The sequence below is a fragment of the Aspergillus homomorphus genome (genome assembly GCF_003184865.1).
Source record: "Aspergillus homomorphus CBS 101889 unplaced genomic scaffold BO97scaffold_8, whole genome shotgun sequence".
NCBI classification, from domain to species: Eukaryota; Fungi; Ascomycota; class Eurotiomycetes; order Eurotiales; family Aspergillaceae; genus Aspergillus; species Aspergillus homomorphus.
The window spans coordinates 681,413-709,283 of record NW_020291894.1 but is presented as its reverse complement, the minus strand read 5'-3'; the positions used below and the strand labels follow the sequence as shown (position 1 = coordinate 709,283).

At 53.6% G+C, this 27,871-nt stretch overlaps 9 protein-coding genes and 2 non-coding genes across 11 annotated transcripts; 4 read left to right on the top strand and 7 right to left on the bottom strand.

Annotated features, from left to right (window-relative positions):
- Positions 1-305: 305 nt before the first annotated feature.
- On the top strand, positions 306-2,210 carry BO97DRAFT_465302 (MFS general substrate transporter; the record flags this gene model as incomplete). The annotated part of the gene is made up of 2 exons (XM_025699538.1): positions 306-553; positions 604-2,210. The coding sequence occupies 2 exons, from the start codon at positions 306-308 to the stop codon at positions 2,159-2,161; spliced, it is 1,806 nt and encodes a 601-aa protein (XP_025553861.1). The 3' UTR covers positions 2,162-2,210.
- A 1,234-nt stretch (positions 2,211-3,444) lies between these two features.
- BO97DRAFT_t83 lies at positions 3,445-3,561 on the bottom strand. Its single transcript has one exon. It is a non-coding gene; the product is annotated as a tRNA-Leu (tRNA).
- An 897-nt stretch (positions 3,562-4,458) lies between these two features.
- On the bottom strand, positions 4,459-5,818 carry BO97DRAFT_386592 (serine hydrolase domain-containing protein; the record flags this gene model as incomplete). The annotated part of the gene is made up of 2 exons (XM_025693540.1): positions 5,619-5,818; positions 4,459-5,564 (listed from the first exon to the last, which is right to left on the bottom strand). Exons 1-2 carry the CDS (start codon positions 5,707-5,709, stop codon positions 4,459-4,461), a joined length of 1,197 nt encoding a protein of 398 aa, XP_025553860.1. The 5' UTR covers positions 5,710-5,818.
- Positions 5,819-5,955: 137 nt separating this feature from the next.
- On the top strand, positions 5,956-6,882 carry BO97DRAFT_275336 (uncharacterized protein). The gene is made up of 2 exons (XM_025691021.1): positions 5,956-6,729; positions 6,785-6,882. Exon 1 carries the CDS (start codon positions 6,187-6,189, stop codon positions 6,628-6,630), a length of 444 nt encoding a protein of 147 aa, XP_025553859.1. The 5' UTR covers positions 5,956-6,186; the 3' UTR covers positions 6,631-6,729; positions 6,785-6,882.
- On the bottom strand, positions 6,855-8,837 carry BO97DRAFT_465299 (pantothenate transporter; the record flags this gene model as incomplete). The annotated part of the gene is made up of 7 exons (XM_025699537.1): positions 6,855-7,414; positions 7,472-7,711; positions 7,761-8,118; positions 8,175-8,339; positions 8,410-8,485; positions 8,541-8,645; positions 8,696-8,837. The coding sequence occupies 7 exons, from the start codon at positions 8,835-8,837 to the stop codon at positions 7,061-7,063; spliced, it is 1,440 nt and encodes a 479-aa protein (XP_025553858.1). The 3' UTR covers positions 6,855-7,060.
- A 41-nt stretch (positions 8,838-8,878) lies between these two features.
- Positions 8,879-10,711, bottom strand: BO97DRAFT_465294 (oxidoreductase; the record flags this gene model as incomplete). Its single annotated transcript, XM_025699536.1, has 7 exons — positions 8,879-9,582; positions 9,639-9,665; positions 9,723-9,791; positions 9,846-9,963; positions 10,033-10,179; positions 10,229-10,454; positions 10,532-10,711. The coding sequence occupies 7 exons, from the start codon at positions 10,709-10,711 to the stop codon at positions 9,243-9,245; spliced, it is 1,107 nt and encodes a 368-aa protein (XP_025553857.1). The 3' UTR covers positions 8,879-9,242.
- Positions 10,712-12,352: 1,641 nt separating this feature from the next.
- On the top strand, positions 12,353-13,748 carry BO97DRAFT_386589 (tyrosinase family protein; the record flags this gene model as incomplete). Its single annotated transcript, XM_025693539.1, has 5 exons — positions 12,353-12,543; positions 12,609-12,771; positions 12,824-13,089; positions 13,149-13,425; positions 13,488-13,748. The coding sequence occupies 5 exons, from the start codon at positions 12,353-12,355 to the stop codon at positions 13,746-13,748; spliced, it is 1,158 nt and encodes a 385-aa protein (XP_025553856.1).
- Positions 13,749-14,240: 492 nt separating this feature from the next.
- BO97DRAFT_441667 (putative tartrate dehydrogenase) lies at positions 14,241-15,462 on the bottom strand (the record flags this gene model as incomplete). Its single annotated transcript, XM_025698191.1, has 3 exons — positions 15,199-15,462; positions 14,643-15,133; positions 14,241-14,585 (listed from the first exon to the last, which is right to left on the bottom strand). The coding sequence occupies exons 1-3, from the start codon at positions 15,440-15,442 to the stop codon at positions 14,241-14,243; spliced, it is 1,080 nt and encodes a 359-aa protein (XP_025553855.1). The 5' UTR covers positions 15,443-15,462.
- A 596-nt stretch (positions 15,463-16,058) lies between these two features.
- BO97DRAFT_t82 lies at positions 16,059-16,145 on the bottom strand. The gene has a single exon. It is a non-coding gene; the product is annotated as a tRNA-Tyr (tRNA).
- Positions 16,146-16,197: 52 nt separating this feature from the next.
- BO97DRAFT_441666 (Zn(II)2Cys6 transcription factor domain-containing protein) lies at positions 16,198-17,163 on the bottom strand (the record flags this gene model as incomplete). Its single annotated transcript, XM_025698190.1, has 5 exons — positions 17,037-17,163; positions 16,908-16,966; positions 16,822-16,835; positions 16,695-16,757; positions 16,198-16,642 (listed from the first exon to the last, which is right to left on the bottom strand). Exons 1-5 carry the CDS (start codon positions 17,044-17,046, stop codon positions 16,198-16,200), a joined length of 591 nt encoding a protein of 196 aa, XP_025553854.1. The 5' UTR covers positions 17,047-17,163.
- An 879-nt stretch (positions 17,164-18,042) lies between these two features.
- BO97DRAFT_465286 (uncharacterized protein) lies at positions 18,043-27,851 on the top strand (the record flags this gene model as incomplete). The annotated part of the gene is made up of 6 exons (XM_025699535.1): positions 18,043-18,374; positions 18,434-21,285; positions 21,333-24,238; positions 24,295-26,158; positions 26,214-26,989; positions 27,060-27,851. The coding sequence occupies 6 exons, from the start codon at positions 18,043-18,045 to the stop codon at positions 27,849-27,851; spliced, it is 9,522 nt and encodes a 3,173-aa protein (XP_025553853.1).
- Between the last annotated feature and the right edge of the window lie 20 nt (positions 27,852-27,871).

Here is a 27,871-nt window from a genome sequence, read left to right as displayed (position 1 = left end):
CCCGAAAACCCTTGATTGAGGGGGCCACTTGAGCCAGTCGGCGACTGAATCCTTCATTCGTCAAGCCATAGACCATGAGTGACCAGTGATCACCGCCGTTGTCGCCCGAAATCGGAAGGGACGAGTCAGTTCAAGGTCGAGCCAGGCATTATGGGGCTCATTCCTCGAGTCATGTTGCTGCCAGTGCAGGAGAACAATTTCTCCGGTCCTCAGACCACTCCACCCCAAGCAACGTGGCGGGAGAAGTATAAGTTGAGCCCCATCCCAGCCCAGAAACCTGTTCATGGCACTGCTCTCCCAGAATCATGGCTTGTGAGAAGCGTTTCATCAACCCGTTCGCGGGCAAAGGGTCCGTCGAGGCACAACCTGAGGCTGATGTCCGTGATGTCGAGACTTCTACCGACGTGAAACACCCCATTGATCAAGCTAAACAGACTGATCAGTCGTCGGAAAATGATGAAATTATCGATGAAAAAGCGCAGTCTGGTACTCAGAAGGCGCAGGCGAGCACTCAGGCCTGGACAAGGAACACCCTCATCGCAGCCTATATTCTGTGAGTTCTTCTCTGAGACTTTCACACTAGTCGTCGCTAACCTGATCGAGTGCTTGGGTTGTCAATTTTTTACAATACTTCAGCTCCGGACTGCTCGGCTCCTTGTCGCCATACATCTACAGCGACTTCGAACTCCATTCGTTGACCGGACTCACCTCCGTTATCGCTTCATTGATCTCAGCTTTGGTCAAATTCCCCTACGCGAAGTTCATGGACATTTGGGGTCGGCCACAGGCCTTTGCCGTGAGTGTTGGCTCCCTGACACTGGGCCTTGTAATGATGGCTGCATGCAAGAACGTTCAGACCTATTGTGCGGCACAAGTGTTCTACCAGACCGGCTTCAGCTGCATTGACTTTTCCATGACCATCTTCATCGCCGACACCACCGCCCTGAAGAACCGTGCGTTCTGGATCGCCTATGCCTCGTCTCCATACCTCATCACGCCCTGGGTCTACGGCTATGCCGCCAATCAGATCGTCGCGCCGGGAGGAATCGGGTACCGATGGGGCTTCGGGGTGTTTGCCATCATCATGCCTATTGTCTGTGCTCCCCTGTGGGGTTTGTGGTATTACATTCAGAAGAAGGCCGAGCGGATGAACCTGACCGAGAAGAAGAGCAGTGGACGGACTCTCTGGCAGTCTGCCGTCTACTACTGCATCGAGTTCGATCTCATTGGTCTGGTAATCATCGCGACGGGGTTCTCTCTCTTCCTCTTGGCCTTCAACCTCTACTCCTACCAGCCCAACGAATGGCGGTCCCCGCTTATCATCTGCTTCATCATCTTCGGGGCTCTCCTGATCATTACCTTCGTCATCTGGGAGCGGTTCTTCGCCCCGGTCAAGTTCATGCCGTGGGAGCTGATCCAGAACCGCACCGTCTTCTTCACCTTCTCGATGGTGGTCTCGCTCTACCTGGCATTCTTTATCTGGGACAGCTACTTCTACTCCCTGCTACAGGTGGTGTTCAACCAGACCGTGACCGAAGCGACCTACATCTCCAACATCTACACGATCGGCTCCTGCTTCTGGTGTCTGATCTTTGGGGCCGTGCTGCGCCACCAAGGCCTTCTGAAGTACTGGGCCATCTGCTTCGGGGTACCGCTGACGATCCTCGGCGTGGGGCTGATGATCAAATTCCGCCAGCCCGACTCCAACATCGGCTACATCGTAATGTGCCAGATCTTCGTAGCCTTCGGCGGCGGCACGCTGGTCATCTGCGAGCAGATGACGGTGATGGCCGTGTCGGCGCAGCGCAACATCCCCGCCGTCCTGGCTATCGAGGGCGTGGTGGCGAGCATCGGCAGCGCCCTTGGCAGCACCGTGGCCGTGGCCATGTGGACAGGCATCTTCCCAGTCAAGCTGAAGGCTCTTCTTCCGGCCTCCGCGCAGGCCGACTTCACCACCATCTATGGTTCGTTGGCGGTCCAACAGTCCTACGCCAGGGGCACGGCCACCCGCGACGCTATCGACCATGCGTACGGTGAGACCCAGCGGCTGATGCTCATCGCGGCCACCTGTCTGTATCTGATCACTTGGACTTCGTGCTTTTTCTGGAAGAATATTGATGTGAAGAAGATGAAGCAGCAGGTGCATGGTGTGCACTTCTAAGCGCCAGGTTTCTTTGTGTGGTTCCCAGCTGTTGAACTGCACATACGGGAATATAATCGAGGGAAAGCTGGGCACGCATATGCCCAGCCCAGAAACTGTTATTGGTCTGGTTGTTCAAAAGTCGAGTATTACATTTATCTCATAATAATAAGATCATACCAGTGTAACTTATTCTGAAGGCAGAAGAATGGAAATTTAGAGAAAAGGTGGTCATAGACGCATTGAGTCACAACAGGCACAACAGAGGCAGCATACACTGGGTGAATGCACTAGCGCCAGAGCAAGCAATACTCCTGACAGCTTTGCAAAACTGGTTGACAGATCGCAAACAGCTGAACCCTTTCCCCTTGACTACGAGGGCAGTGGCTATCAGGCGATAGCGGTCGAAATTCCCGATGATCGACTACGGCCGACAATAACTCCGCCGCTAAGTCCGGGGGTTCATTCAGTCAGTACCCTAAATAATGCCCATTATCGATCCGGGGAGAGCCAAAATGGTCGGTCTCTTTATTACTCTCGGTGCTTGGGAGGGATTACATTCAGCAGTCTACGGCAAAATACTGTAGACTACTATAGCCCGGGGAGAAGACCACTTGAGCTCGTGCGATGTGCTCCCTTCGGACTTGCGGCGGAACAAACAACTTCGCGGGTTGCAGCCGTGGAACGCATTGGTATAAAGCTGTGATGGTTCAAGCCTGAGATTGCTTGGAAATATCACTTCGCTATCATTCACTTGCAATCTCCCTACAGTACCACCACAATGAACCCCGTCAACACCAAGCTGCACGAGGCCTGCCGGCCCGCCAGCTGGAGGCCTTCGTGAAGAAGGGTCTCGAGGCGGGGGTAGGCGTGCAGCCCATCCAGGTGGCGCAGATGCTGTACCATGTCGCCAGTCGCAACGAGAAGGTGCCCTTGTGGTTGCCTCTCAGCAACACGGCCGTTATGCTGGTCACGACCAAGTTGCAGGGTTGTCTTCAGGAGCTTGAGAATACCAAGGAGTTGAGTGCTATTGGCAAAAGTCAGGCGCAGTTCAAGCTGGATCAAATGGCTACGGCTCTAGGCTGCATGTGATTGGTGGTTGTGGTAGTACTGATATCCGTAGTAACAGATATATGGGCTTTCATGACCTTCTGTGGAGATGGCTTCAAGACCACTTGACCGGTACTGATGATGAGCCGTTGTTGTTTGGCTGAATGCTTCAAGGATAGTAAACAGTCACTTCAAGGGCACACAGTATTAGTGCCTGAGGCATATATATTTTCGATGGGCGAACAAAAAAAGACTGACAAGAGTGGGATTCGAACCCACGCCACTTGCGTGACTGCAATGCTCTTCAGATGTGATCTGATGAAGGAGAAAGTCCTTGAGTGCAGCGCCTTAGACCGCTCGGCCATCTTGCCTTGGATGAATAATCCGACTATTACAGTAATATATACACATCCACATCAACGATGAGCAATATCTCACTTTTCACCACGCCCTCGTCTTTTAACCCTTCTACACACATTATATGCTGGTCACTCGTAGAGCTCTCAATTGTTGATACTTGTCATAATCTACAACCGAAGTTTGCTTTCACTCACTGCACTACCACAGTCTCTTCCAACGCACCTGCATATCGCGATCGGGGGAATGCCGACCGCACCGATCAGCGACTGATCATTTCGCGCCGCTTGCTGCGACTTGGTTCCATCTGGATGAATCTGGTTGATTAAATCCAATTCAGACCGAGTTATTAAAGCTGTGAGTGTTACAGTAATGTTCTGCTGCTTTGTGAAGGTACGAACGGGGCAGATTGGTGGATCGCCACCTAAACAGAAATTGTGAGCAATGTGCGGGATATATATCCTGTTGCTAAGAAACACCTACCGAACGGGAAGCACGAGCTGTTTTGCCAAAGATGAATGTGGCCACCATGCGCGCCGTGGTCCCGGGAAATAGATTCTCAGTGGCCCATCTGACCAGCTCGCGATTCATGCACGAGCCATAGGGAAGGTGTCAGGTCTAACCTTGATCTGGGTTACTCGACGTACACCCGACCGGGCTACCCGGAGCTGTTGAAGTTTGTTGGTATGCAGTAGACCAAGGAGGTCGAGGCGCTGATGGCGTTCAGCCAGATCCGACCGCTTCCGTTACAGGAGCTGATACTGAGTTGGGGAGTATCATTGAGGGGCTGGAGATATTGCGGAAGGGGTGGGTTCGAGGGCAGAAGTTGGTGGTGAGGGTCCCACAGTAGGCGCCATAGATATCATTGCCAATTCTAGGCTGGGGTGGCATATTCTTTATATTAGCAGTATCTAAGAAAGATCAATCGCATTGTACTGCGTCCAGAAATCTTTCTTCCACGCGTTGACCAGCTTCGTGACGGTGGGATTGCCGAAGGGGGCCTGCTGCGTCGCGAAGAAGCCTGCCAACCCCAGCTCGCGGTTCATCCACCAGACAATATTCGAGGCTCCTCCCCAGGCCAGCATGCCCTTGGGCTGGCCGATCTCCGGCACGGCGCCCACACACAACAGTCCGCCGAGGCCGTGGTTGACTGCATTATCCGCGATGGGACCCGCGACGGTGTCCCACGCCGGCCGCAGCTCCAAGAGGTTTTGCACGCTGGGCGACTTGGGCGCCAGCTGGGGCACGAACATCTCGGCGACCGTCGTCTGTTTGAGCAGCTTCGGTGCGTCTGAAACCAGATCCGCGAGCACAGCGACAAAGTCCTTCGTCGTCGCCGACAAGCCGCTGCCCCCTTCCTGGTCCTCGGGGTTATCGAACGCCCACCGCTCCAGCGGCTCGAGGCGCCCTTCCGGCGTGAGGAGCGCCCCCTGCATGAGCTGCGCATGATACTCGGCGTGCACCGAGATGTTGAACCGGGGGAATGGCGCCGACAGTCCCAGCGGCTTCCATATGTTTTTCACGAAGTAATCCCCCAGACTAACCCCGTCATGTAGCCGACTAACTACTACCCCCGCCCAGTCCAGACTGCATCCGTACAGCCAACCGGTGCCGGGCTCGAACACCAATGGCATCTTGTATCGCTCGATTACACGGAGAGAGGGGGTCTCGTTCTTCCGCGCTTCCGCCCTCAGCCGCAGCAATGGGTGGGTGAATCGATAGCCCAACCCCGAAGTATGCGTCAAGAGGTGGCGCGCGGTGATGGGCGTCGTGCTGGGCTCGAAGCTGAATTGACCGTCCACAACATCGGTCAGGATCTCGATCCCGTCGAGCTCGGGGAGGATAGTCGTTAACGGTTGGTCTAAAGTGATAAGGTCCTTTTCCACGCATTGCAGCAAGGCGATGCTGGTGATGAGCTTGGTCGCGCTGGCGAGTTGGAGCACGGCGCTTTCGTGCAGCGGCGGAGAGTCGGGATCGAGGGAGTTGTAGCCGGCTACTTTGCTGTACACTTCGGCTCCTGGTGGAGGTTAGTGATCAGAGAGAGAAAGCAACGAGAGGAAAGAGTTGTTACCGCTGCGATCGATGCATTTGCAGATGACTCCATGCACCTTGGCGTTCCCTTTTTCGGTGTACTCGGCGAGGAGGGCGTCGAAGTCCGTCATTTTGCTGACAACACGGGAATTATCAGGACAACAGTGCAGATCAAATGCTAGGAATGTTGAATAGAAGGCCCTTTTGTAGATTGAAGAGGTTGGGTTGCACAAATAGAGGGGGATGGAGGGGAGAGCAAGAGCAGTGATTGCATGAGAGAAGGAGAGAATGAGGGAAGGCGGGGAAGAGCGAAGATCCCTGCTTAGTCCTGCATTAGCCAGAGACAGGGATTTACTTATTCCCACTCCCACTTCCTCCTGCACCGGAAGTCCAAAATACACTCCTTTCTCGGGAATCAACTGATCAATGGCTGCAATGACGAGTAATGGCCTAGTTCCGGAGGGGCTTTCGTGAGGCTGTTGGGAATTGGGGAATTTTCTCTCTTGGGGGCCTCATAAGGCATGCCAGCCCTAACCATCAGCGCAACATGAATCGACCGAGCAAGAACGAAACCCAGTCATACGCCACCACTGCCAACCCAATCTGATATGTCGCGATTTTCTAAATCACTGCAAGTCATCCACATGGACTACTACAGCCTGCAGGGCGTGCGCTACAGGTCGCCGAGTTCCTCCAGCGGAGCCGACGCCGAAATTTTCGCCTCGCCTCTACGCACGACGCGGGATGGCTTCGAGGGCGTCTGCGGCGTGAACTTACCTGGCTGGCTTTCTCTCGTGCAAGTGCTGAGCCCCGCGTTGATCGCCTCATCTACCCTTAAACTCCAATGTTCGCCTCGTGGCTGTGCCGAGCACCAGCCATCGCGCGAGTTGCTGAGAAGATTCCATAGCTTCGACGGCGACGATGCTCGGAAAACCGACCGGCATTTCCACAATGGCGATGGGTTCATTCCGGCGAGTGTCCTTGACTATGATGGATCGCAGAGAAAGATATGGGCACAGGAGCTGGTTTTTGTGGTTATTTGTTGGTGTTGAACAGATACGCATCTCAATCCCACATCGTACCTCAGAACTCCTCAATACACTTGATCGCCACCGCAAGGGGGAAATTGCCCCGATTGCCCACCACACTTGGTATAATCTCGTCGGAAATCAGCTATGAGGAAAGATGATTGACCTTTAGCTCTAGCTGAAGGTGTTCCTGTTTCTCCACTGTACTGTGGTGGCTCGTGTTCTTCCCTTCCGGCTTTTATCATGCCCGCCTACCCACTGCCGGCGAGCAGAGCTACGATCGCGGCGATTCGAACCATCGTGCATATCATTTTGCAGTATGATCTATCTTCCAGACCAACGCATTAGGGAGATCTAGTGAGTCGGGCGCTCATATCAGCCGAATGTGGGTTAAGTATTTCATAGAATGATACGTCGTGGTTTCGCCTCGGCCGCATAAACGTCGGACCACCTCTTAATAACTATAGCGAAAATGAGTATCTTGGATATCGGTAATGTCCTCGCCATCCTGATAAGCAATTCCAGGAGCAGTAAATTGGGTTTCGTCGCGTTTGCGGTTTTCCGACCGGCAGAGGTACCAGTATACCCCCAGCGCCACGAGGAGCAAGCACCAGGTGACGATGGCCGTCACGATACCCTCAAAAAACCTCGGTGCAGCGCTGGTCTTCCACAGCTGAGGAGCTGCGATACAACCGGCGCAGTATCCAATGAAGAACATGGCATTGACCATGGGACGCTTAGTGTTTCCTTTGACGTTTGAGGCGCTGAGGCTGAGCAAGACAGCCAAGACGTTGGGCAGACATGAAGCCTGTAGTCAGTCAGTCCCTTCACTCGTTCGGTTCGTGACAAGGAGAGGAGCCCATACTAGCCAGGACGAGACAATCAAAGCCCATTCAGCAGAAAGTGGGAGCTTTAGAAGGAGGAGGTTTCCGACCAGGGGGGGGATGGCCATCACCATCACCACAAAGCATCGGTGATCCGTGAGCAGATAGCACCCTGCAATACTAACCCATATGGCCAGAATCTGCACAGCTCCCGAAGGTGCATTGTACAGCATAGTCTGGAAACTATCGTAGTTCAGATTCTTGATGATGAGGGAGGCAAACTGAAAGTGTCAGTCACGGCGGACGAATGCATTGGGACAAGAAGCCTACGGTCATCACTGGGGCTTGCATGGTGACCAGCAGCCCGAAAATGAACATGAACCACGACCGAAGGTCTCCCAGAGCCTCCTTTACTTGGGTCGTTGAAAATTGGGTCAAATCCCCGGCATCCCGATCGCGTGCCATTCTTGCTTCGAGGACTTCCATCTCGCGCGTGGTGAGAAACCAGGCTTTCTTTGGTGAGGAAGGAACAACGATGATGAAGAGAGCGCCGAAGCCAGATGTCAAGGCCCCACAGATGATGAACAAAGTCCTCCAAGGAGCGAGAGGGCCGGTGGATGATCGTCCGATACCGTACATGAGCAGACACCCCAGCACCTGAGCCAATCCATCCATCGTTACCCAGACTCTGGACAACCGATTAGTCGCCATTCAGTAGCAATCCGTGATCCCAGCGTCGCTTACCCAACCCGCAGTGCATGCTCCTTCTTTCGATACCAGACACTGGTCAGCGTGACAAATGCTGGAGCCACCGCGCCTTCACTCAGTCCGAGCAGAAAGCGCACAGCTGCGAAACTGGCGAAGTTCTGGCAGGCTGCCAGACACATACACACTCCTCCCCAGACGATACTATATTGGCAAGGTCAGAAGACAATCCTCTTTCTTTCTGTCTAAGAGCCAAAGACGTGGGGTTGGATACATGGTGATGCCAACGAATCGAGTCAATGGCAAGCGACTCATCAAATAGATGAAAGGGTATTCAGAAATTAGCTGTCCTATAAGACTATCAACGGAATGCTTCTCTTCTTTCCGCTTGGGTAAGAGTCATACCAACATAGAAGATTGATGAGCACCAGGAGTACTCGGATCCATGAAGCGAGAGGTCGTCGATGAGGCCGAAGACAGAGGCATAACTCAGGCTCTGCTTGTCGAGGTCTGGTGAAGTCAGAGAATTGGAAGCAGCAAGGCAGCCAGAAAGCACTCACACTGAAAGAAGAAGACCAAACACAACATCGGCAAGACAAAGGTGTCGATTTTCTTCACCAACTGTGCCTCCTCTTCCTTCGAAAATGATGAAAGGCAGTTGCCATTGCTACTAGACTGCTTTTCCCGGTGTAATTCTACCATTGTGAGCAGCAATACACTTTACCTGTCAAGTTGGTTTGCTCTTTAATCCTGCTCGAGTTTGCTTCTACTGGTCTGATGGCGAAGTCGCAGCGGCGACCGATGATGTCAACAAGCGTACTGTACAACTCAAATCCCTCCATACGCCGTGGTTCTAGGATGCCAGCTGTCATTGATATACCCATGACCAAAACCCATGCAAGGGGCGGCTATCGCCAAGAATGCAATATTTGCTGAATCAACGCGCGGCACGCGTCTTGCCTCACACCATACCTTCAGGTTTCCCTTTCATTTCCTACTCCGGTGAACGCTTGGCTGCTTCGAAATGTGGCTGCGCATTAGCGGAACAAAAGAAAAAGCTTATATACCTATCATAATTGGGATATGTACAGTACAGTCGAACGCAACCTACTGCTGCGTGTGAACCACCACTTCGGTGGTCTTCAAGATGCCAATCTCCGTGCAATGCAAGCGCTGCTCGTCCTCCTCGCGATTCCCACTGTGCCCACTGGCGGAATCGCCATCCGAGCTCCCCTCCACCGTGATATTATACATAGAGTGGCGTGTTCGCCGCGTCATCGACTTGAGCGTGATATCCTCGCTCCGTTGGCCGTAGTATCCGGGATAGTAATTGCCGTATGCGTTGCGGCGCCCGCTGGTCAGACTGCGCGTACTGTCGAGCAATGACTTGACCAGGGGTTTGAGGTTGGGAAGGCATGCGGCGAGGATAGCGATATTCAATTCGACACTGGATCTAGCGGTCAGTCTCGCATCTCAGACCATTGCAGCATGGCTTCCACCTACCAGTTCCAGACCATGAAGGTGTCGTTCCTGGAAATCCATTGAGCAAAAGTGCTTCTTATTCACAAATCTGGACCCAGCACTTACCGATACACATTTGTCTCCTTGAGCACTTTGATTTGAGCGACGATCTTGATGATACCGGCAACGCAGGCCCTACAGTTAACACAATCAGTTCGGTCCAGGCGCCCGCATAGCCTCGTCACGTACAGATATCCCAAGCTCAATACTCCAATCAGTGATGCCTTTGTCCGTCGGTTGACTTGGATTTTGATGAACATGGGCACCGGTAGCGTTGCAAAGATAACGTCCGTCACGAGGTTCGTGACTAGAATGCGACTGATGTAAGCTTGTGCGACTGGTGAACACGTTCAACCAGACACAGGGGAAACCGTACTGCTATTCCACAGCCCAATGGCGGTATAAGTACCGGAATCAAAGCATCGAGCATTAGCCCGCAAACTATAATCCCACGCGGCGGCCACAGGGGTGCACTGGAGGATCAGAGTTAAGCCGCAGGCGATAGTGAAGGCGACCAGGAAGACTATCATGGTGAGAATCGGAGTGAGAGACAGGCGAGGAGACAGGCGAACCAATGGATCCGATCAATGCCTGACGCAGCGCGTTCTGAGCAAATCGTCGCAAGAAGACTGCCAGGGAGATCTTGACCAGACTGAGGCCGACCATCACAATGATGGAATGGAAATAAACCACCTTGGCCAGGTACCCAAACTCCTCGTTGGTGATATCCTTCGAGTAGCGACCGACGCCATGTTGCGATTCAACCGCGAAACAGACGAGAACTCCGACGGCACAGAGCTGATATGAAATATGCCGATTAGGACATGTCGATCTCTCCATCACGAACAATGCAGATCCAGCCAGAGTCCACTCACCCACGCCCCAATTATATTGTACTCCTCCGCATTAAACTTTCGCAGCACCAGACCGCGCACATAACATCGTAGCAGCACGATCAGTGTGGACAGGCCCGTCAACGTCCCAACCACTGCCAAGATGGTCGGGGCGTTGGAAGAGCTGCTCCCGGATCGCGGCCAGAGGGGTACAGCCGTCATTTCGGCGAAGAAGAAGTCACAGAGCAGAGTGACAGCAAGTCATGAAGAACAATGATGACTTGTTACATGAAGACGGAGAGTCGAGGATGACTGGCCTTCTTTTCTTCGCTGGCTTCCACAGGAATCGCATCGGACGGGCGACCGTCTACGAGGCGCAGCCAAGAACAACTTCTGCACGATCTGGGCCTGCATTCCCGATCCCTCTCCGATTCCTTCATCAGATCCCTCTTACGTCTTCTGCACTTCCGTCCACTTGAGGAGCGAAGCCGGGAGTCTGGACAGGATAGTCTAGAAGAGAAGGTGGGTGTTTCTCGAGGATTAAGCGAGTCACTCAGCCTCGGCTGTCCAGTCGAGGGCCTCGAAAGGTCTGAAGACCCTCCTCAAATCTCCTCTTCTGCCAGGCTAGCAGGGATAATGCAGCTCTAGTGTCACTTTCTCATTTATTTTGCACACGGCAGGTCCTAGAAGCCCCAGACCGTCGGGAATTGTTCTTTAGCGTGGCGCCGCAGGGGCAACGTGGCAGCCGTCCTGCATGCACGTTCAAGCGGTCAGTCATTCCCCTGCAACGTGGACGCCTAGAGTCATGATCTGAATCAAATCTGGAGTTGTGCAAGATATACCACGCGTGTTTGGGGAACTACGAGACGATCCGGACGATCACGGGAGGGCTCGACCCTGGGAGGGAGGATCGAACTCACAGGCCAGCAATCGCACATTTCCCTGGATCTCGCACTCCACCGACTCCATTCCGTGTTTCTCGCTTCCTCCGACCGAACTCAGACTGTCAAATCGGGAAAGACGGATGACAGCGGCTAAAAGGGTATTGTGGCCGACGATGTGGTGCTAAACGACGCACTAGTCAGCACTAGCATAGATTAAAAGATATTAACTATCTATCAGTTCTCGACAACCGGCGCCATCTCTTTTCCGCCGTTCAGGAGCAATTAAGTGCCCAACCCCAGTCAAGGGTGTCCTTCCTCCGAGCTGGGGTTCTTTGGTGTTTTCTGGAGGCAATTGGTCCGCTCAGGGCGCGGGGCGACACAATGACCCCTGCTCACGCTTGGCCACGCCAAACTGGCCCTCGAGATTAACTTTTTGCCACCATGACAGGTCAGACGTTTAATTCGGGGATAGAGTCTTGTACGAGTCTTAATTGATGCCCGAACTGAGCGAGAAAAGTGCTCGAGTCACCGAAGGGCAAACGGAAGTCGCCACCGAGGGGGACACCAGCTGCCTCGGGAAGAGAGGACCCTGTATGGAGTAGCGAACAGGACAACCCCCCACTCTCGGTTCGAATTCCGGCTAGAACTGTCTTTAATCGCGTCCGTAAGTGAGGGACCGTTTGGTATGCTAACTATGCTTCACATTCTTAGCTGCCGACGGCGGTGCAGCGACTAAGAGGTGGTTTACCCGACTGGTGCCATTGGGGGCCTTTTCTTAGGGCTATTCGCCCACTTCCGACATCCAGATGGCCACATGGGCTAATTAGCTTACTTTTCCACGAGGCAACAGCCTTTCCTTGGTCGTTGGTCTTATCAGGGGGGGGACCCGGGAAAAAAAACTATATAGAGGCAGTTGGTGACCAGCTTTTTCTCGAGTCAGTCAGCCCCCTCAGTTCATCTTCGTTCGGTGACTGCCATCATGAAGTTTTCCCTCTTGTCAAGCGCGGCTGTGGCTGCTTTGGCTGCCTCGCCAGCCGCTGCCATCCTCGGCACCCCCGATGCCGTCGATAAGCTCTCCAGCAAAGCTTTGGCCACTAAGATGGCTTATGAGGCCGCTCACGGCTCCAACTCTACCTGCAACGTCAAGAATGCGGTAGTTCGTCGCGAGTGGTACGTCCTTGGACCTCCACACTAATACCAGAGACGCTCGTGGCTCACTGAATATGAAACACCAGGTCATCTTTGGCGCCCGCCGATCGCAAGAAGTATACCGATGCGGTGCTGTGCTTGATGAACAAGCCGCCCAAGTCGGATCCCAGCTTCGCTCCTGGTGCTCGTAACCGCTATGACGACTTCGTCGCCGTGCACATCAACCAGACCCTGTGGATCCACGGCACGGTACGTCGCCTTGCTGCTCCCTCGTTAACCTCACAGCTGATAAGTGTGGTAGGGTAACTTCCTCACGTGGCACCGGTTGTTCACCTGGGCCTACGAGGAGGCTCTACGCAACGAGTGTGGCTACGATGGCTACCAGCCCTACTGGGCCTGGAACAAATACGTGGACAACCCGATCAACTCGCCCCTCTTCGATGGCACCGAGTACAGTCTGTCCGGTAACGGAGACTACGTGGCTCACAACGGCACCCCGGCCACCCCCTACACCATCATTCCCCCCGGTGTGGGAGGCGGTTGTGTGCGCCACGGTCCCTTTGCCAAGTAAGCTACCTTGTCTGACCTTTCTCTGTCTATTCAACCCCCTAACAGCCGATTTCCAGCATGAGCGTCAACCTCGGCCCTGTGAGCCCCACCCTGCAGATCCCCGGTCTGGTGGCCCAGAACGGCACCGGCTTGGACTACAACCCGCGGTGCCTGCGTCGCGACATCTCGGCCTACGCCGCCCAGGGCTGGACCAAGACCAGCGATGTCATGGATCTGATCCAGAACTGCGACGACATCTCGTGCTTCGAGTGGACCATGCAAGGGTTTTTCAACGAAGGATTCCTGGGCGTGCACACGGCCGGTCACTTCACCATTGGCGGTGACCCTGGAGGTGTACGTACCCGTCTTTTCTCTTTTATTTGCGGCAAGCATCAACCCTAACAACCAAACAATAGGACCTCTACGCCTCCCCCGGTGACCCTGCATTCTACGTTCACCACGGCATGATCGACCGCGTCTTCTGGATCTGGCAGAACCTGAACCCGGCCAACCGCACCTACGTCGTCAAGGGGCCCGACTTCATCAACGGCATGATTCCCGGCCCCAACACCACCATTCACGATATGCTGTGGATGGGTAACCTCACCGAGTCGCGCGAGATTTACGACATTTTGGACACCACGGCCGGCACGCCTTTGTGTTATATCTATTCGTAGATTAGACTTGTCGTTCAAAATCCCTGGTGAGCTCCGCGACATAATCAGATTGTATACATAATTCTTTGCACATTATCGTCTTTGTAAATGCAAGGGAGCAGATGCCCTGATGTTCAACACGGATGCGACGCGTGAACGGTAAATTGCGGCAGAAATGCTGCCGGCATCGATTTTCGGAGACCAATTAGAAAACAGGACGCAGGCGAATGGGAGGATGTTGGTGAGCAGGTGATTCGTTCAGCTTCCAAAGCTCGGATGCAAAGGTGTGCGCTAGCATGGCATCCTGCCAATGGGCTTTGGTCAGGTGCTTGCATAGTCGGAGGGTCTAAAATTGGCCATATAAAGTCTCACACCGGGTACTGGCATGACTCTGCAAATCATCTTGTTACATGAATACAATCAGTTGATGATTTCGACGACTAAATTTATCATAACGAACAAGGAAATCTATTTTCATGCTATTGACATCAATCCGTAATCTATATACATCGTTTAACCGTACAGCTTCTTGATCTCGGCCACCACAGCGTCGGTGACCTCCTTGGTGTTGGCCTTGCCGCCCAAGTCAGCAGTCAGGACGCCAGCCTCGCAGACGTTCTCGACGGCGGTGAGCAGCTTCTTGGAAGCATCGACCTCCCCGAGCCACTCGAGCATCTCGGCGGCGGTCCAGAAGGTAGCGACGGGGTTGGCGATACCCTTGCCGGTAATGTCGAAGGCAGAGCCGTGGATGGGCTCGAACATGGAGGGGTTCTGACGGGTGGGGTCGAGGTTGGAGGTGGGGGCAATACCGATGGAGCCGGCCAGAGCGGCGGCCAAGTCGGAGAGGATATCAGCGTGCTGTTGGTATCTGTTAGTGAGGGCCTTTCGCTGGGGAGAGGGGAGTGGTCAACTCACCAGGTTGGTAGCGACAATGGTGTCAAGGGACTCGGGCTTGAGAACCATGCGAGTGGTCATGGCGTCGACCAGCATCTTGTCGACGGTGACATCGGGGAAGTCCTTGGCCACGATCTTGGCGACCTCATCCCAGAGGACCATACCGTTGCGCTGGGCGTTGCTCTTGGTGACCACAGTCAAGAGCTTGCGGGGCCGCTTCTGGGCGACCTCGAAAGCGAAGCGGAAGATACGCTCGACACCGACCCGGGAGAAGATGGCGGTCTCGGTGGCAACCTCCCAGGGCTTGCCAGTGTGGGAGCGACCACCCTGACCGGCGTACTCTCCCTCGCTGTTCTCACGGATGATGACCCAGTCGAGGTCACCAGCCTTGCAGTTGCGGAGGGGGGACTGAGTACCGCGGAAGACCTTGGTGGGGCGGACGTTGGCGTATTGCTGGAAGGGCTGGCAGATGGCCAGGCGGAGACCCCAGAGGGAGATGTGGTCGGGAACGTCTTTTCAGAAGGGATCGGGTTAGATAGCCTTGCATATGCGGGGGAGGTGGGGAAGGCAAACTCACCAGGGGCACCAACGGCACCGAAGAGGATGGCATCGTGCTTCCGAAGCTGTTCGAGACCGCCATCGGGAATGTACTTTCCGGTCTTCTTGTAGGTCTCGGAGCTCCAGTCGTAGTTGGTGAACTCCAGCTTGAAGGTCTTGAGGGTATCAGCCAAGGCGTTCAAGGCGACAATACCGGCCTCGATGACCTCGGGGCCAATGCCATCGGCGGGCATGGAGGCAATGCTGTAGGTCTTGGGCGACATGATGATTGTGTGTGTGCAGTTGATCTGAAACTGATGAGTGGGAAGACAGAAGCCGGTATCAGGACGTCGTTGGAGGTTTATATCGTATCTGCAGCCCCGGTCTACCACTTCTCACCAAAAGCGATTTTCCCCTCCATGGTCTCCGATGGGGGAAGCTCGGATTTGCACTCCTCCGCGATTCGGAACAAGACATGTCCGGCGCCACGCGAGTGGTCGGGTGTAGTTTGTTCCTGGAGGACGATGACGATCAACGCAGCACTATGGCTAGAAAGGACAGAACAACGCCGAACGGGACTTGCAAGAGACTGTCAAGGTTGGATGGCGGGGTTTTCGTGGAGTTGGCCCATGGAGGGGCAAGTGTTCAGGAAAGAAGACCATCGCGGAAGTGGTCGGTGTTTGTGAAAACATGCAAACACCTGGGCCTCCGCCAAATCCAGCACAGATGCAGATGCCCAGTTCAGACACGTCACTACGTGCAAAGTAGATGAGATCATCATAGGTACCCTCCGTTGAGGAAAACAACACCGTAGACTAAGATAACTATGCAGGGTCTTGGTAGAGATGGGCCACTAGGACCTCCAAGAACAGTAGAGCTTGAACAAAAGCAAAAAGATGTTCCCCCGAACCAGAATCGAACTGGTGACTTTTCGGTTACAATTAACCATTACAGCCGAACGCCATGAACCAACTAGACCATCGGGGGTCCTTGTTGCAATAGACTTCTTTGATTTGTTATAGATCCTACTCATTTTTTATCAAAAGTACAGCGAAGGATGCCGCCGGGCGACTTCCGCTGCTCGATCTGACCTCCGCCGCTCGGGCGATTCCGACTCCGCCGTACCAACACTGCTTCTGCTCGGACGACTGGCCGTGAGGATCCCTCGTGGCATCGCATACCCATTCGCTTGCGGCATTTCTACCATCGGTGGTGATTCCACGACTGTTCGTGTCCACTGGTACTGATCGCGTTTTGCCTCCCGCCACCGTTCGCGCTCTGTCCAGTCGCTCAATGGCAACTGAGACCACTCTTGCATGCGCGCGTTCTTGGGGCGCGTATCGGCGGACTTGCGCGTGGCCTGTACCACCATTCCTCCGTGAGAACCATTGAGCTCGCGCATCGTCGTGAGAGCGTCAAACAATGCTTGCTCGGTATCGGCCAGCCGTTGCTCGATCTGGTTGAGATATCCGAGGGGCAGTCCTCTGGGTTGGATCAGCATTTAGTTCAAGTACTCGCTAGGGAACTTTTCCTTACCGCTTGCCGCTCTCTGGATAGACGCATTTGGATTGATCAGGAGAGCATTGCGTGCAGATTGGACTGGATGTTTGTCAGCCAATACCGAGGTGGATGTACTGTACATATCTAGGCCGATATCACATACAGGGTGCGATCGCACTGACACGCGCCGGAGTTAGACGGATGTTCGCGCAGTTCAGCATCACAATCACCTATTCATCTTCTACTGACCTTGCATTTCTTCTGTCTGCATGGCTCACAGGCAATGGGGCTGAGCGAATGTTCGGTATCTGCCGTGGTTTCATGAGCATGGTTTTTGTAAATCTAGTATAGTAGGATATATATCATAGCTCGACGGACCTGACGGCATTGCGCCTGCTCACTCGTTCACAGCACCGATTTGTGCAGAGAAACTGCCTGTGCTTGAAGCCACTCTGATGAACGGGTTGTATCTTCGAATGTGTATATTATCTCATGCTCTATTACCATGCAACTCATCGCCACGACGACTGTCATCCATCTTCATCAACTGCGGTTGCAACTCGGCCCCGGGGAAAGAAACCTCCGGCGGGGCTGCCTTTCCCGGGCTGCGGTATGGCAACGAGCCTGTCGTGCAGTTTCTGCCTGACAGTGGCTGCCTGACGGGCGGATCATGTGACAGCACAGGACTGCACAATCACCTATACACCAATTACATAAGATATGCGCACTGTACTGTTGCTATCCAGGAAGGGAAGTATAGCATTTCGTCCCACTGTAGGTGAGTGTATCATATCGATCTCCCATGACTTGTCGTCAGAGTGATAGTCACAGCACTAAGAAGAGAGGTGCACGTCTTACTGGGCTGACCAACCTCTTTACCACTCAATCTCATTCACTGCCAGTCTGGCTGAGGTTCTGTTTGGGTGGGACAATTCTGCTGTTGTTTGCAGCAGCAGCAGCAGCAGCAGCAGCAACCACCAGCTTCCTTCCCAGGTATTTGTCCTTCATTCACTACGCTTCAATTCCCCTCGGCTTCTTCCTTCATCTGTAGCTTTGCCTACTTCATCATTCTTGATTCTCCTCCGACCACCTCAATCCTCATCCTTCTCACCCTCTCAACCATCCTCGTCTTACCTTCTCACCTCCATCCTCACCTCCCTCGCCATCTTCGTCCCTATTTCATCTCCATTCCCAACGTCACTTCATCGTCACCACTGCTTTTTTGTTTCCATCACTAATTTTCTCATCATCACCTTTACTCTCACTCTCCCTTGTGATCTCATTTCCATCTCCACGTTCATTCTCCTCAACCCTCGTCTCCTAGTCTCGATTCACATGTTGATATTACTTGTATCATCACTCCACCACAGCCTAGCTTTCTGCCATGTCCGAGTCCAACATCTTGAAGGACATATTTCATCATGTTACTTTGCCCCCGAAGCTTCCCGGACATGACGACAAAGAGCCACAAAAAGTCGGATCCGGGCTTGTTGATCGTCTGCGTGAGGCTCTAAGAGTCCTTCACCACACCGCTGAAGATAACACAAAGTCGGTCTTTCAGAGTCTGGATGAGATCCTCAAAGAGTGTCGCGAGCTCAACGACGGCAGAGTCCACAGGTCAGTCCTGCTGCGCGCTTTCAAGAGGCTGAGCTCCGATCATGCTATCATCGTGCACGTCGCCGAACACAATGCCGCCCTCCTCTTCTATCAAAACAAGTAAGCCTACCCCTCCTCGCTGTCTAAAACCCCTCTTTTCTAATATCAGCCTCTGCTAGGGACGGTGATTCCATAACTGTCGAAGCTTTTGAAGCCTCGCCAAGTGCTGAGCCCACGCTCGCGGCGAGAGGTGCACTCCAGTGGGACTTCCCGGGGGCAGCCATATCGCTGGACAAGAGAGAGTTTAACAAGCCGAGATTCCAAGATAACCTCGCCGGTTTCCTCATGAGAGCGAGCACAGAGCCAGTCGCTGAATTCATGCCTAAGTCCAGGAAGGCCGGCGTTGAAGTGACTGAGGTGCGAGACACCCCTGACCCGGACCTGATCACTGATTTTCTAATTACCCTCCTTGGCGTGAATGGGTGTCGGGTCAAAACACCTCTTTTGCGCAAGCGTATTAAGGACGATGTCTGCTGGAACCATGCGGAGCGACCGTGGCGTCGCAGTTCATTTTGGCTAGTCCTTCGTGTTTGCATCCAACGCCTGCTGTACTTGCGTATGGGCAGTGAAATGGGCCACTTGTATTACAAGTCCCTACTCTGCGTACTTCTAGTCCATCTACTGAGAGATCTTTTCGAAACGCGAGCTCTGGCCCCAGAGCACTGGTGCTGGCTGAGAGCCAAACTCTGCCGCCGACTGACCAAGCTGGATATCTTGAAGGACAGCCTATCTGCCGAAGCACAGACTGTCCATGCCACCCTCTCACACCATTTGAACCCTCTCTATCGACAGAGTCTGAGAATTGCAGATAATCACATTCGACAAGAATGGGCTGCATTCAAGACGCAATTCCAGCGCATGATACCATCGTTACCACGCAGAGCCCAGACAGGAGACATGATTCTTAGTCTACCAAACAGTATATCATACCTTCGCAAGGTTCTGCAGCAGCCTCAAAACAATGCCCCATGGTTTCAGCGCACTAGTGCAGTCGATTCAACAAACGACACAGGCGGAACGGCAGAAAAATTTACCACAATGTTTCAGCGGTACTCCTCTCTCGCCGAATTGGAAGCGACCATCGAACGTGACATGCGGGATACATCTACCGCTGAGCCTGACCACGACATCGACGTTTGCATTGAAACTTCCCGAAAAATTGTAGACTATCTCCAAAGAATCGGGGACGCCTATGATGAAGACCAAGTGACATTCAGCATCTTCATCTTGAACCTGTTAGAATTGTGGGTATGCATGGACAAATGCGCAACCGTCGCCTTTCCCTTACTTCTCGAGTATCATCCGGTCTTCATTCCAGAGTCGCTAGATGTGCTGCTTCTATCGAGGCGTACCGACCTGAATCGTCTGAGCACAGTACAACAGCATCTTCATGCACGCTGTGCAGGGTTGGATGGTAAAAGCATGACAATTTTTGCAGATCCATCTCCGCAATGCTTTGCTGATCGATACGTGCAACTTGGCCTCGACGCGAACCTGGCAGAGCTCGAAGCAAAGATCGAAGCAGCATCCTTGACTGCAAGGATGGAAAAGGCAGCGGAGTTGGAGGAGATGAATCAAGAGTACGAGTCCCTGACTACGAAGAAGATGGAGAGTGAATGCACCCAGCGAATGACCCCTGACGGTTCCCATGAGATTCGTGGCTGCGGACACTGTTATTACATCCGGTGCTTACGACGCCTCAGAATCAGTGTTCACGAAGATTATCTGCCAAAGAGAATGGCCGAGAAACGTGCCGTCCTGTTCGAGCTGGGCATACCTCAAGCTTTCGCTGCCTACCGCAGCGCTAGCTGGAGCATAATCATTCGACTTGGCCGTCAAATGGAGCTGTCAGCTGCCAGAGCCCCCCAGAAGGTACTCGGTAATTATCCAAATTTGTCCCCATATATGAAACTGATCGCATATCGGCGAGGGTACTCTCTGGCGTCTACTACAAAGTCATACCTGGAAACCCATTACAAACAGGTCAGGCTGCCGACAACAGAGAAAAGCGTGATACTTCCGTCGGGTTTAACCTTCAAGTACTACGACGAACGAGGAATATGGGCCCGGGACGTAGCCGAAACGCTCACATTGGCGCATCACTTTGCCCTTCGCCTCCCCCGGGAAGTTCCACTTGCCCAACTATACTCGACACCCAGCTTTGCCCCCGATGGCCTGGGACCCTCATCGTATGAGGCTCTTGCCAGATACCGCGAATGTCCCTCAGCAGTGACAATTCACGAATTTATGGCGCATCAGGCCCTAATGGCTGGGAAGAAGCGGCGATGGCTCCAAGTTCTGGCCGAACTCGGGTCCTCGAACATCAATTTCAGCGCAGAGCATACCATGGTTCTGATGAGGCACCTTGCGTTGCAAGCGGGCCCTGAGCTGCATGGTGAGCCGCTGAGAGCAGTGCATGTCGTTTTCAATGATCTCAGTTTTTGCAAGAGACTCATTGAGCAGATCGATCAACATGTATCCTTGATCGCTCCCAATTGGCGCGAGGTCACCTGCATGGAAACCATGCTGACCTTTTCAGTGAAGGTATGCAGCCTGGGGATCCATGAGGCGTCTATGCAGGCCAGTGAGATGCTGTTGAAAATCCGAAGCGTGACACACCGGTGGATTAATCATCTGCGCGAAGAATCTCGGAATGCCACCGAGGTGGATGCAGCGGACAAGCTGGCGCGATACTGTTTTCTCGCTGCCCTGCTCTGTCGCCGAACGTTTAGTGGCATGATTGACACAACCTTTGACGAAGAAAGCATCAAAACCTGGGTCGTAGCGACTCTTTCCATGCAGGAAAACCTGGTCATGGATACTGACAGTTTTGGTACGCTCACGCAAAGCATGCTAGTCCGTGACATTATGTCTTCTGCTCAATTGCGCGAAGCAATTCGAACTGCCATCAATATCCATCCTTTGGGTGTGAATGCTGCCATCGATCAAATTTGTGGCTGTGTTTCTGGAAGTATACGGCTTGGCAGGGATCTGAAGACTGTTGGGTTACTGCCACAGCCCACGGTACCAACGAGACACGAGAGCAAAATTACCGCTTTCACTTCCTCGAAGGACATCTTTCGATTGATGGCAGCTCAATCGGGAAGATTCCGCCCGACATTCGCAACTCGGAAACGTTGAAGGCGCTGTTTGGCAACCAGAGACTTGTTGCATTTCCGTCGGACCGAAACGGAATGAGCTATCAGCTTGCGCTCAAAAAGAATGGTTACCAGGTCCACCTAGGATTTCGAGATCAGAAGCTAGTGATTCAAGCCCACAAAAGAAGCCAAACTCTGGAGCACATTCCTGGGTCCGTATTTGGCCCAGATACAAGACCAGACTTGCCTCACTCGTTGGTTCATGGATGCGTGCACTGGCTTGATCTCAAAACGGGGATTCTTGAAGCTCGGCGTGTGCCACATATCTGGTGGGAGAGGATGAGTGACTGGAAGATCGACATCGATACGCGCAAAGCTATCCGACGAATTTCTCATCTAGTTGATCCCCATTCTCAACTGGCTCGTACTATCGCAAAAATATTTAATCACTTTGAACAAGCTCCAGAACTGACGGTGGTCCAACATCCGCGAAACCCACTGTCCATCGAGCTGAAGAGGATCAATCTCATCTTCTATGTCAACAGTCAGCGACTCTTACAGTGCAAGCAGTTGTCTGCTGAGATAGATCCCAACCAGGACGCTGGAACATTATATGGGCTTCAGAGCATGCTAGTGCTGCGGAATGTCCCGAGTCGATCACAGCGAAGTATCATCGTTCCTCTAGGCAGCATAAAAGCCGAGCGCCGAGGCATACATGTATTGGTCACGAAGGACAGAACAGGCAATTACGGACGGTATTTGATTGACGAAGTCCTCGGCCGACTTCAATGCCCTGCCGAGCCTCTACTGCTTTACACCAAAGCCCAGCTCCATGCTTTCACCTCATTTGTCCTTCCAGATGATCTAACGAGGCGAACTGGAACAGAAGAAGCACTGTCTTGCCTCAAGTCGGCTTACTCGCAACCATGGACGCCGCTCGCTTCCAACATTGTTGATATACTACTCATAATATCCAGGCTTACGCCGATACGAGAGTACTATCCGCCCGACAGAAAGTTTCAGCAGGTGGTAAAGTGGAACGAAGGGTGGACGGTGACAATGCAGCATGAGGCATATGAGCCAATCATCGAGTCAATTATCACACAGTCTCAGAGGCTTTCTCTTTTTCACCCTTCTACCGAGCTATGTACTAGAAACCCTGGAAAGAATGAAGCATATTTGCGAGATAGGGCTCTCTGGCGCCGCTCTATGTACGAGCGCTCTGATTATTGGAACGAGGACAAGATGCAGGAGGTGCCTGATGAGGTCTACTGGTCGCGGGTGTATTATAGCTCGTCCAAGCGAACCTGCAACTCGCGTGAGATCATCTGTCTGCTTCGAAATCGGCCTTCAGCAGTCAAGACAGATTGTAGTCTTACCGATATCATACGGGCTTGGTCAAATGTCGGCGGCTACAACGGCATATTCACGCCGACTACTTTGAGCACAGCTCTATCTATTGATCTTCGAACCGAATGGGGACGTTTGGTTCGCCACTGCGCTACGAGCCAGGCGGATACTGCACCTTTTTTGATGTTCACGTTGGGTCTTATGGCTTATTCCCCCAATGCGAATATGAAGGTGCTTCGCGTTCTAGCAGCCTTTGCGACTTTGGAACCGCTCAAAGAATTACCACTACCGACCTATGGAGCCTTTGAAAATGTGCGCGATAAAGACAAGCCCGCTTCCGATCTGCTACTAGGCCTGGTGCTGCCTGCCTGTAGCGTGCTTCAAACTGTGGCCGACCAACAGAAACGCGGCAAAAAGTCTCGCGCAATCACGAGAAAAGAGGCCCAAGCCCAACATGGACTCGCAGTGCAACAGCACAAAGCCCGGTGCAAGACTGAGTGTGAGAGATTCGTTTCTTTCCTACTTCCGCAGTGGCCTTGTGCGGAGCCCTCGATAGATGGATTCAAATCCGAGGTTCTGAACGCTGTAAAAGCCCTTGCTGCAGTCCAACCCGAATGGCTACGACGATACAAGAACCTGCAGCTTCTGGAACACCTGGACAAGGTACAGGAAGTACTGGATGCGCACAGCGCTCCCGAAAACGAACTCCTGGACCTCCCAGCGATGGGTCAGTCAGAGCACTTCGAACCACTACCAAAGCCTTGTTCAGGAGTCGGCGTCGCGCTTGGACGGGACCTACTCCAGACATCAGGCCCGCTGCTAAGGGACGCCGAAACGATGAAAACCGCTTCTTTCGCTGATCAGCCGAGGCGATCTTCTCAGGCCATCACCCCAAACGCTAGATTGACATACTCGCAGGAAATTATCGAACTTGAACGCTTGGTCGAAAAGATTGTCGACTCAGGCTGCTCCGTCAGATCTCGTTATGGGCGAGACTTGCAGCAAAGTATTCACGCGCTCAAACTAAAGGGCCACGAACCACACAAACCCTATCAGAATGGATTAAGTTATTGGGAAGGGCTGAAGAAATACGATGACGAGATCAAGAGCGCACAGGCCGTCGTGGATTCATGCTACGGGCGGATCTGCGCAGCTCTCCTAGAAAGCGATTCGAGGCTTTTTTGGTTACTCAAGGGCAACCTTGGCCCATGCATCACCCCGATCACAATCCTGCAACAGCTTGGAAGGTCCTTTGCGCGCTTTGGCCCGAGAATGAAAGAGGCTATCCTATCATATGGGCTCGAAATCGTCAAGCTACAGCGACTTTTGCGCATCAGAGACTTCTTTGCTCGGCGCGACCAAAGCCGACTGGATCAAGTGAATTGCCAGATTTCTCATGCGGTCTGGGATTACATGCGCTATCCGGCCTGGGTTCTTCTCGAGATCGACGCGAACGTGCAGATACGCCAGGAACAGGTGACGGTTGCTCTTGAATGATCGCTCCAAGCTCAGGCTCGAATTCCGTCCTGCAGATGAATATGGGACAAGGCAAAACCTCTGTAATCATGCCCATGGTGGCATGTGCGTTGGCCAATGGCAAGATACTCGCCCGCTTGCTGGTGCCGAGCGCGCTTCTCACCCAGACTGCGCAGATCCTCCAGACACACCTGGGTGGCCTTGTCGGTCGCGAAGTGCTACATATCCCGTTCTCCCGACGAACGCAAACTACACCAAGCCTGATAGCGGAGTTTCGCCGGTTCTATGAGGATACACTCCATCAGTCCGGTGTTATCCTGGGCGTTCCCGAGCATGCGCTATCCTTCAAATTGAGTGGCCTACAGCGAGTTTCCGATGCGAAGACCGTCGAGGCCGCAGAAATGGTGGCCATCCAAGACTGGATTGACCGATACGGCCGGGATATCCTCGACGAATGCGATTTCACATTGGCGGTCAAGACACAACTCATCTATCCCAGCGGCTCGCAGCTCGTCGTCGATGGGCATCCTGATCGCTGGGAGGTCGTGATGAAAGTCTTAGGTCTTGTTGCGCAGCACCTGCGTGACTTGGCACGAATATTCCCGCGCAGTATCGATGTGATCGACAGAGAAGAAGCCGCGTTTCCTGTTGTTTATTTGCTGAGAAATGACGTTGAAGTGGCTCTGTTGGAACGGATTGTGAACGACGCCTGCAGCGCCCGGCGCTCCATATTGCCAATCCAAGGTTGCAGCGCCGCTGAGGTCGAGATAATTCGCAGGTTTCTCTCAGACGAGACGGTTCACGACTCGGTCACCGAGGCACTCGAGCAGATCTTTGAAGATAAGCCCCAAGCTATCAAGAGAATCTACTTGCTTCGAGGCCTCCTGGTACATCGGATCCTGCTGTTATGTCTGAAGAAGAGGTGGAATGTGCAATACGGGCTGCACCCAGGGCGAGATCCCATGGCCGTGCCCTTCCATGCCAAGGGCGTTCCGTCAGATCAAGCAGAGTGGGGCCATCCAGATGTCGCTATTCTCTTTACGTGTCTTGCATTTTACCACGAGGGGTTGACACAGAAGCGATGCAGACAGTGTCTTCAGTCAGTTCTCCGAGCGGATGATCCGGCCATTGAGTACGACCGCTGGACGGAGACATCGGCCACGATGCCCGAATCCTTGAAGCATTGGAACCTAATCAACGTGAATGACCATGGTCAAACCTCAGAAATCTGGCAGCATCTGCGGTTCTCAACGACGGTGATCAACTATTATCTTAGGACTTTTGTCTTCCCCGTCCACGCCAAGCAATTCGCGATCAAGCTCCAGACATCAGGATGGGACGTTCCGTTCTTCGATAACTCCAGGACCACATCTCAAACCGAAAGGATGGTGCTAGCGGGACTGACGACTGGCTTTAGTGGAACAAATGATAATCGAAGGCTTCTTCCTCTGACGATCGAACAACATGATCTGCCCGAACTGCTGCACACAAACGCCGAGGTCCTGACCTACCTGCTTCAGAAGAGGAACAGGGGATATTGGCCTGCGATACTCCATGAAAAGCGCATTTCCGAGACTCAAATGCTTCATAGCTTGGCTCGGACCAAGACCCGCATTCTTATCGACGCGGGCGCTTTCATCCTTGAGATGGACAACTTGACACTAGTGAAGACGTGGTTGAGCCACGACACCGAAGCGCAGGCCGCGGTTTACTTTGAACCTGATGACAAGCCATGGGTCTGGTTCCGAGCACACAACAAAAGCCTGCCACTGCTTGCCACCCCGTACGCGGATGATATGACCGACTGTCTGATTTACCTGGATGAAGCCCACACTCGGGGCACGGATCTCAAGCTACCTGCGAAAGCCCAGGGGGCTCTCACATTAGGACTCAACCAGACCAAAGACCACACGGTGCAAGGTAAGTGTTGCGATTCACATTCACCTCGAAGAAGTCTGCTAATAATTCATTACAGCCGCCATGAGACTCCGCCAGCTTGGCACCACCCAGTCCGTGGTGTTCATCGCACCGCCGGAGGTACATCAAAACATTCTCGACGTCTGTCGAAAGCGGCACAATGACATGCTCGACTCTTCCGACGTGATCTACTGGCTGCTACATCAGACATGTGCCAGCAACAAAGATCTCGAACCGCTCTTCAATGCCCAAGGCACCGACTTCTGTCGCCGCGTCCAAGCCGCCGAAGACTATCCCAATTTCATCACCAACCGAATCCAGCGCAAGAATTTCATGAGAATCCTACAGCAGCCAGAGCAGCAAACGCTAGAGCAACTGTACAAGCCCCGGCCCCCGGACGTGAGCGATGCAGACTCCGAAACGTCCTGTTGCATCGAGTACACCGGCCGAGTAGCCGGGTTCATGCAGACTCTGAGCCAACGCAAAGCGCAAGCGAGGGACCTGCACACCTCCGCAATGGCCGGCTCAGCGCTGGAAGAGGTCGAGCAGGAGCGCGAGGTCGCCTACGAGATCGAAGAAGAGCGCGAGGTGGAGCGTCCTCGGGTGATGGAGCCATACGAGTTCCCGGGGTTACACCCTACTCTGTCATACTTCGCAGAGACGGGTTCCCTCCAGGGCACCGGGATTCAGCCGGCAGCGAAGATGATGTTTGCCACAAAGCTAGGAACCAAGTACAAGGGCCAGGTGGATCTGAGCATGCCGCATCTCTACGTGTCGGAAGAGTTCACCCGGACGGTGCAGCTGAAGGCAGGCGAGAAGATGGACGAACTGACGGTATGCCACCCCCAGCCCCAAACCCCTACTGTCCAGCCCAAACACACTAACACCGCAACGCAACCCACAGCGTCCCGTAAACTGGCTCCTAAGCAACATGCAAACGGAGCTCGCCATCGCAATCACGCCCGAAGAAGCAGAGGAACTAATCCCGCTCCTCCGCAGCCGCGCCGCGCCCTCAATGCACCTAATCACCTACGCCGCGCCCGTAACCAAGCGGATGCAGCACTTCAGCAACCTGAACTTCTACGCAATCCCGCCGCTGGCCAATCCCGACGCCGTGCCGGCCTTCCTGCCCTTCGAGGTCGGCCTCCTCGCTGGACGCCTCTACTTCGGCCGCAACGATTACGCCGAGATCCTCGACCGGCTGGCCCTCGAGCTTGGCGATGCGGCGGCCGCGGCGGCTGCGGCGGCCAACGCGAACCCCGCCGCTGGCCCGACTGCCGCCATGGAATTCCTGCAGGAGTGGCTGGCGCTGCGTCGGCAGGGCCAGGATATCTCGCATACGCCTATGGGCTATGTGTGCCAGGGCCTGGCGCTGCGGGCGGATCATCCGTTCTTCGTGGGGGCGGAGACCTGCGCGGCCATGGACGGGGTATTGCCTTCTTCGGGGAGGGGCGAGGGCGCGGGAATGGAAGAGGAGGATTTCGATAGTGACGGGGATGAGGAGGATGAGGGTGGTCACTTGGATGACGCGGAGGAGGAGGATGATCACGGGGATGATGAGGATGAGAGCGGTCAGTTGGATGACGTAGCGGAGGACGACGACGAGGGTGACACTGACGATGCTGATGCTGAACAACCTGGGAATGTGGATGTGGAAGACATGGATGTTGAGACAGATGGCGAACTCTTCATGTAGCGACATGATGAAGTGATGCG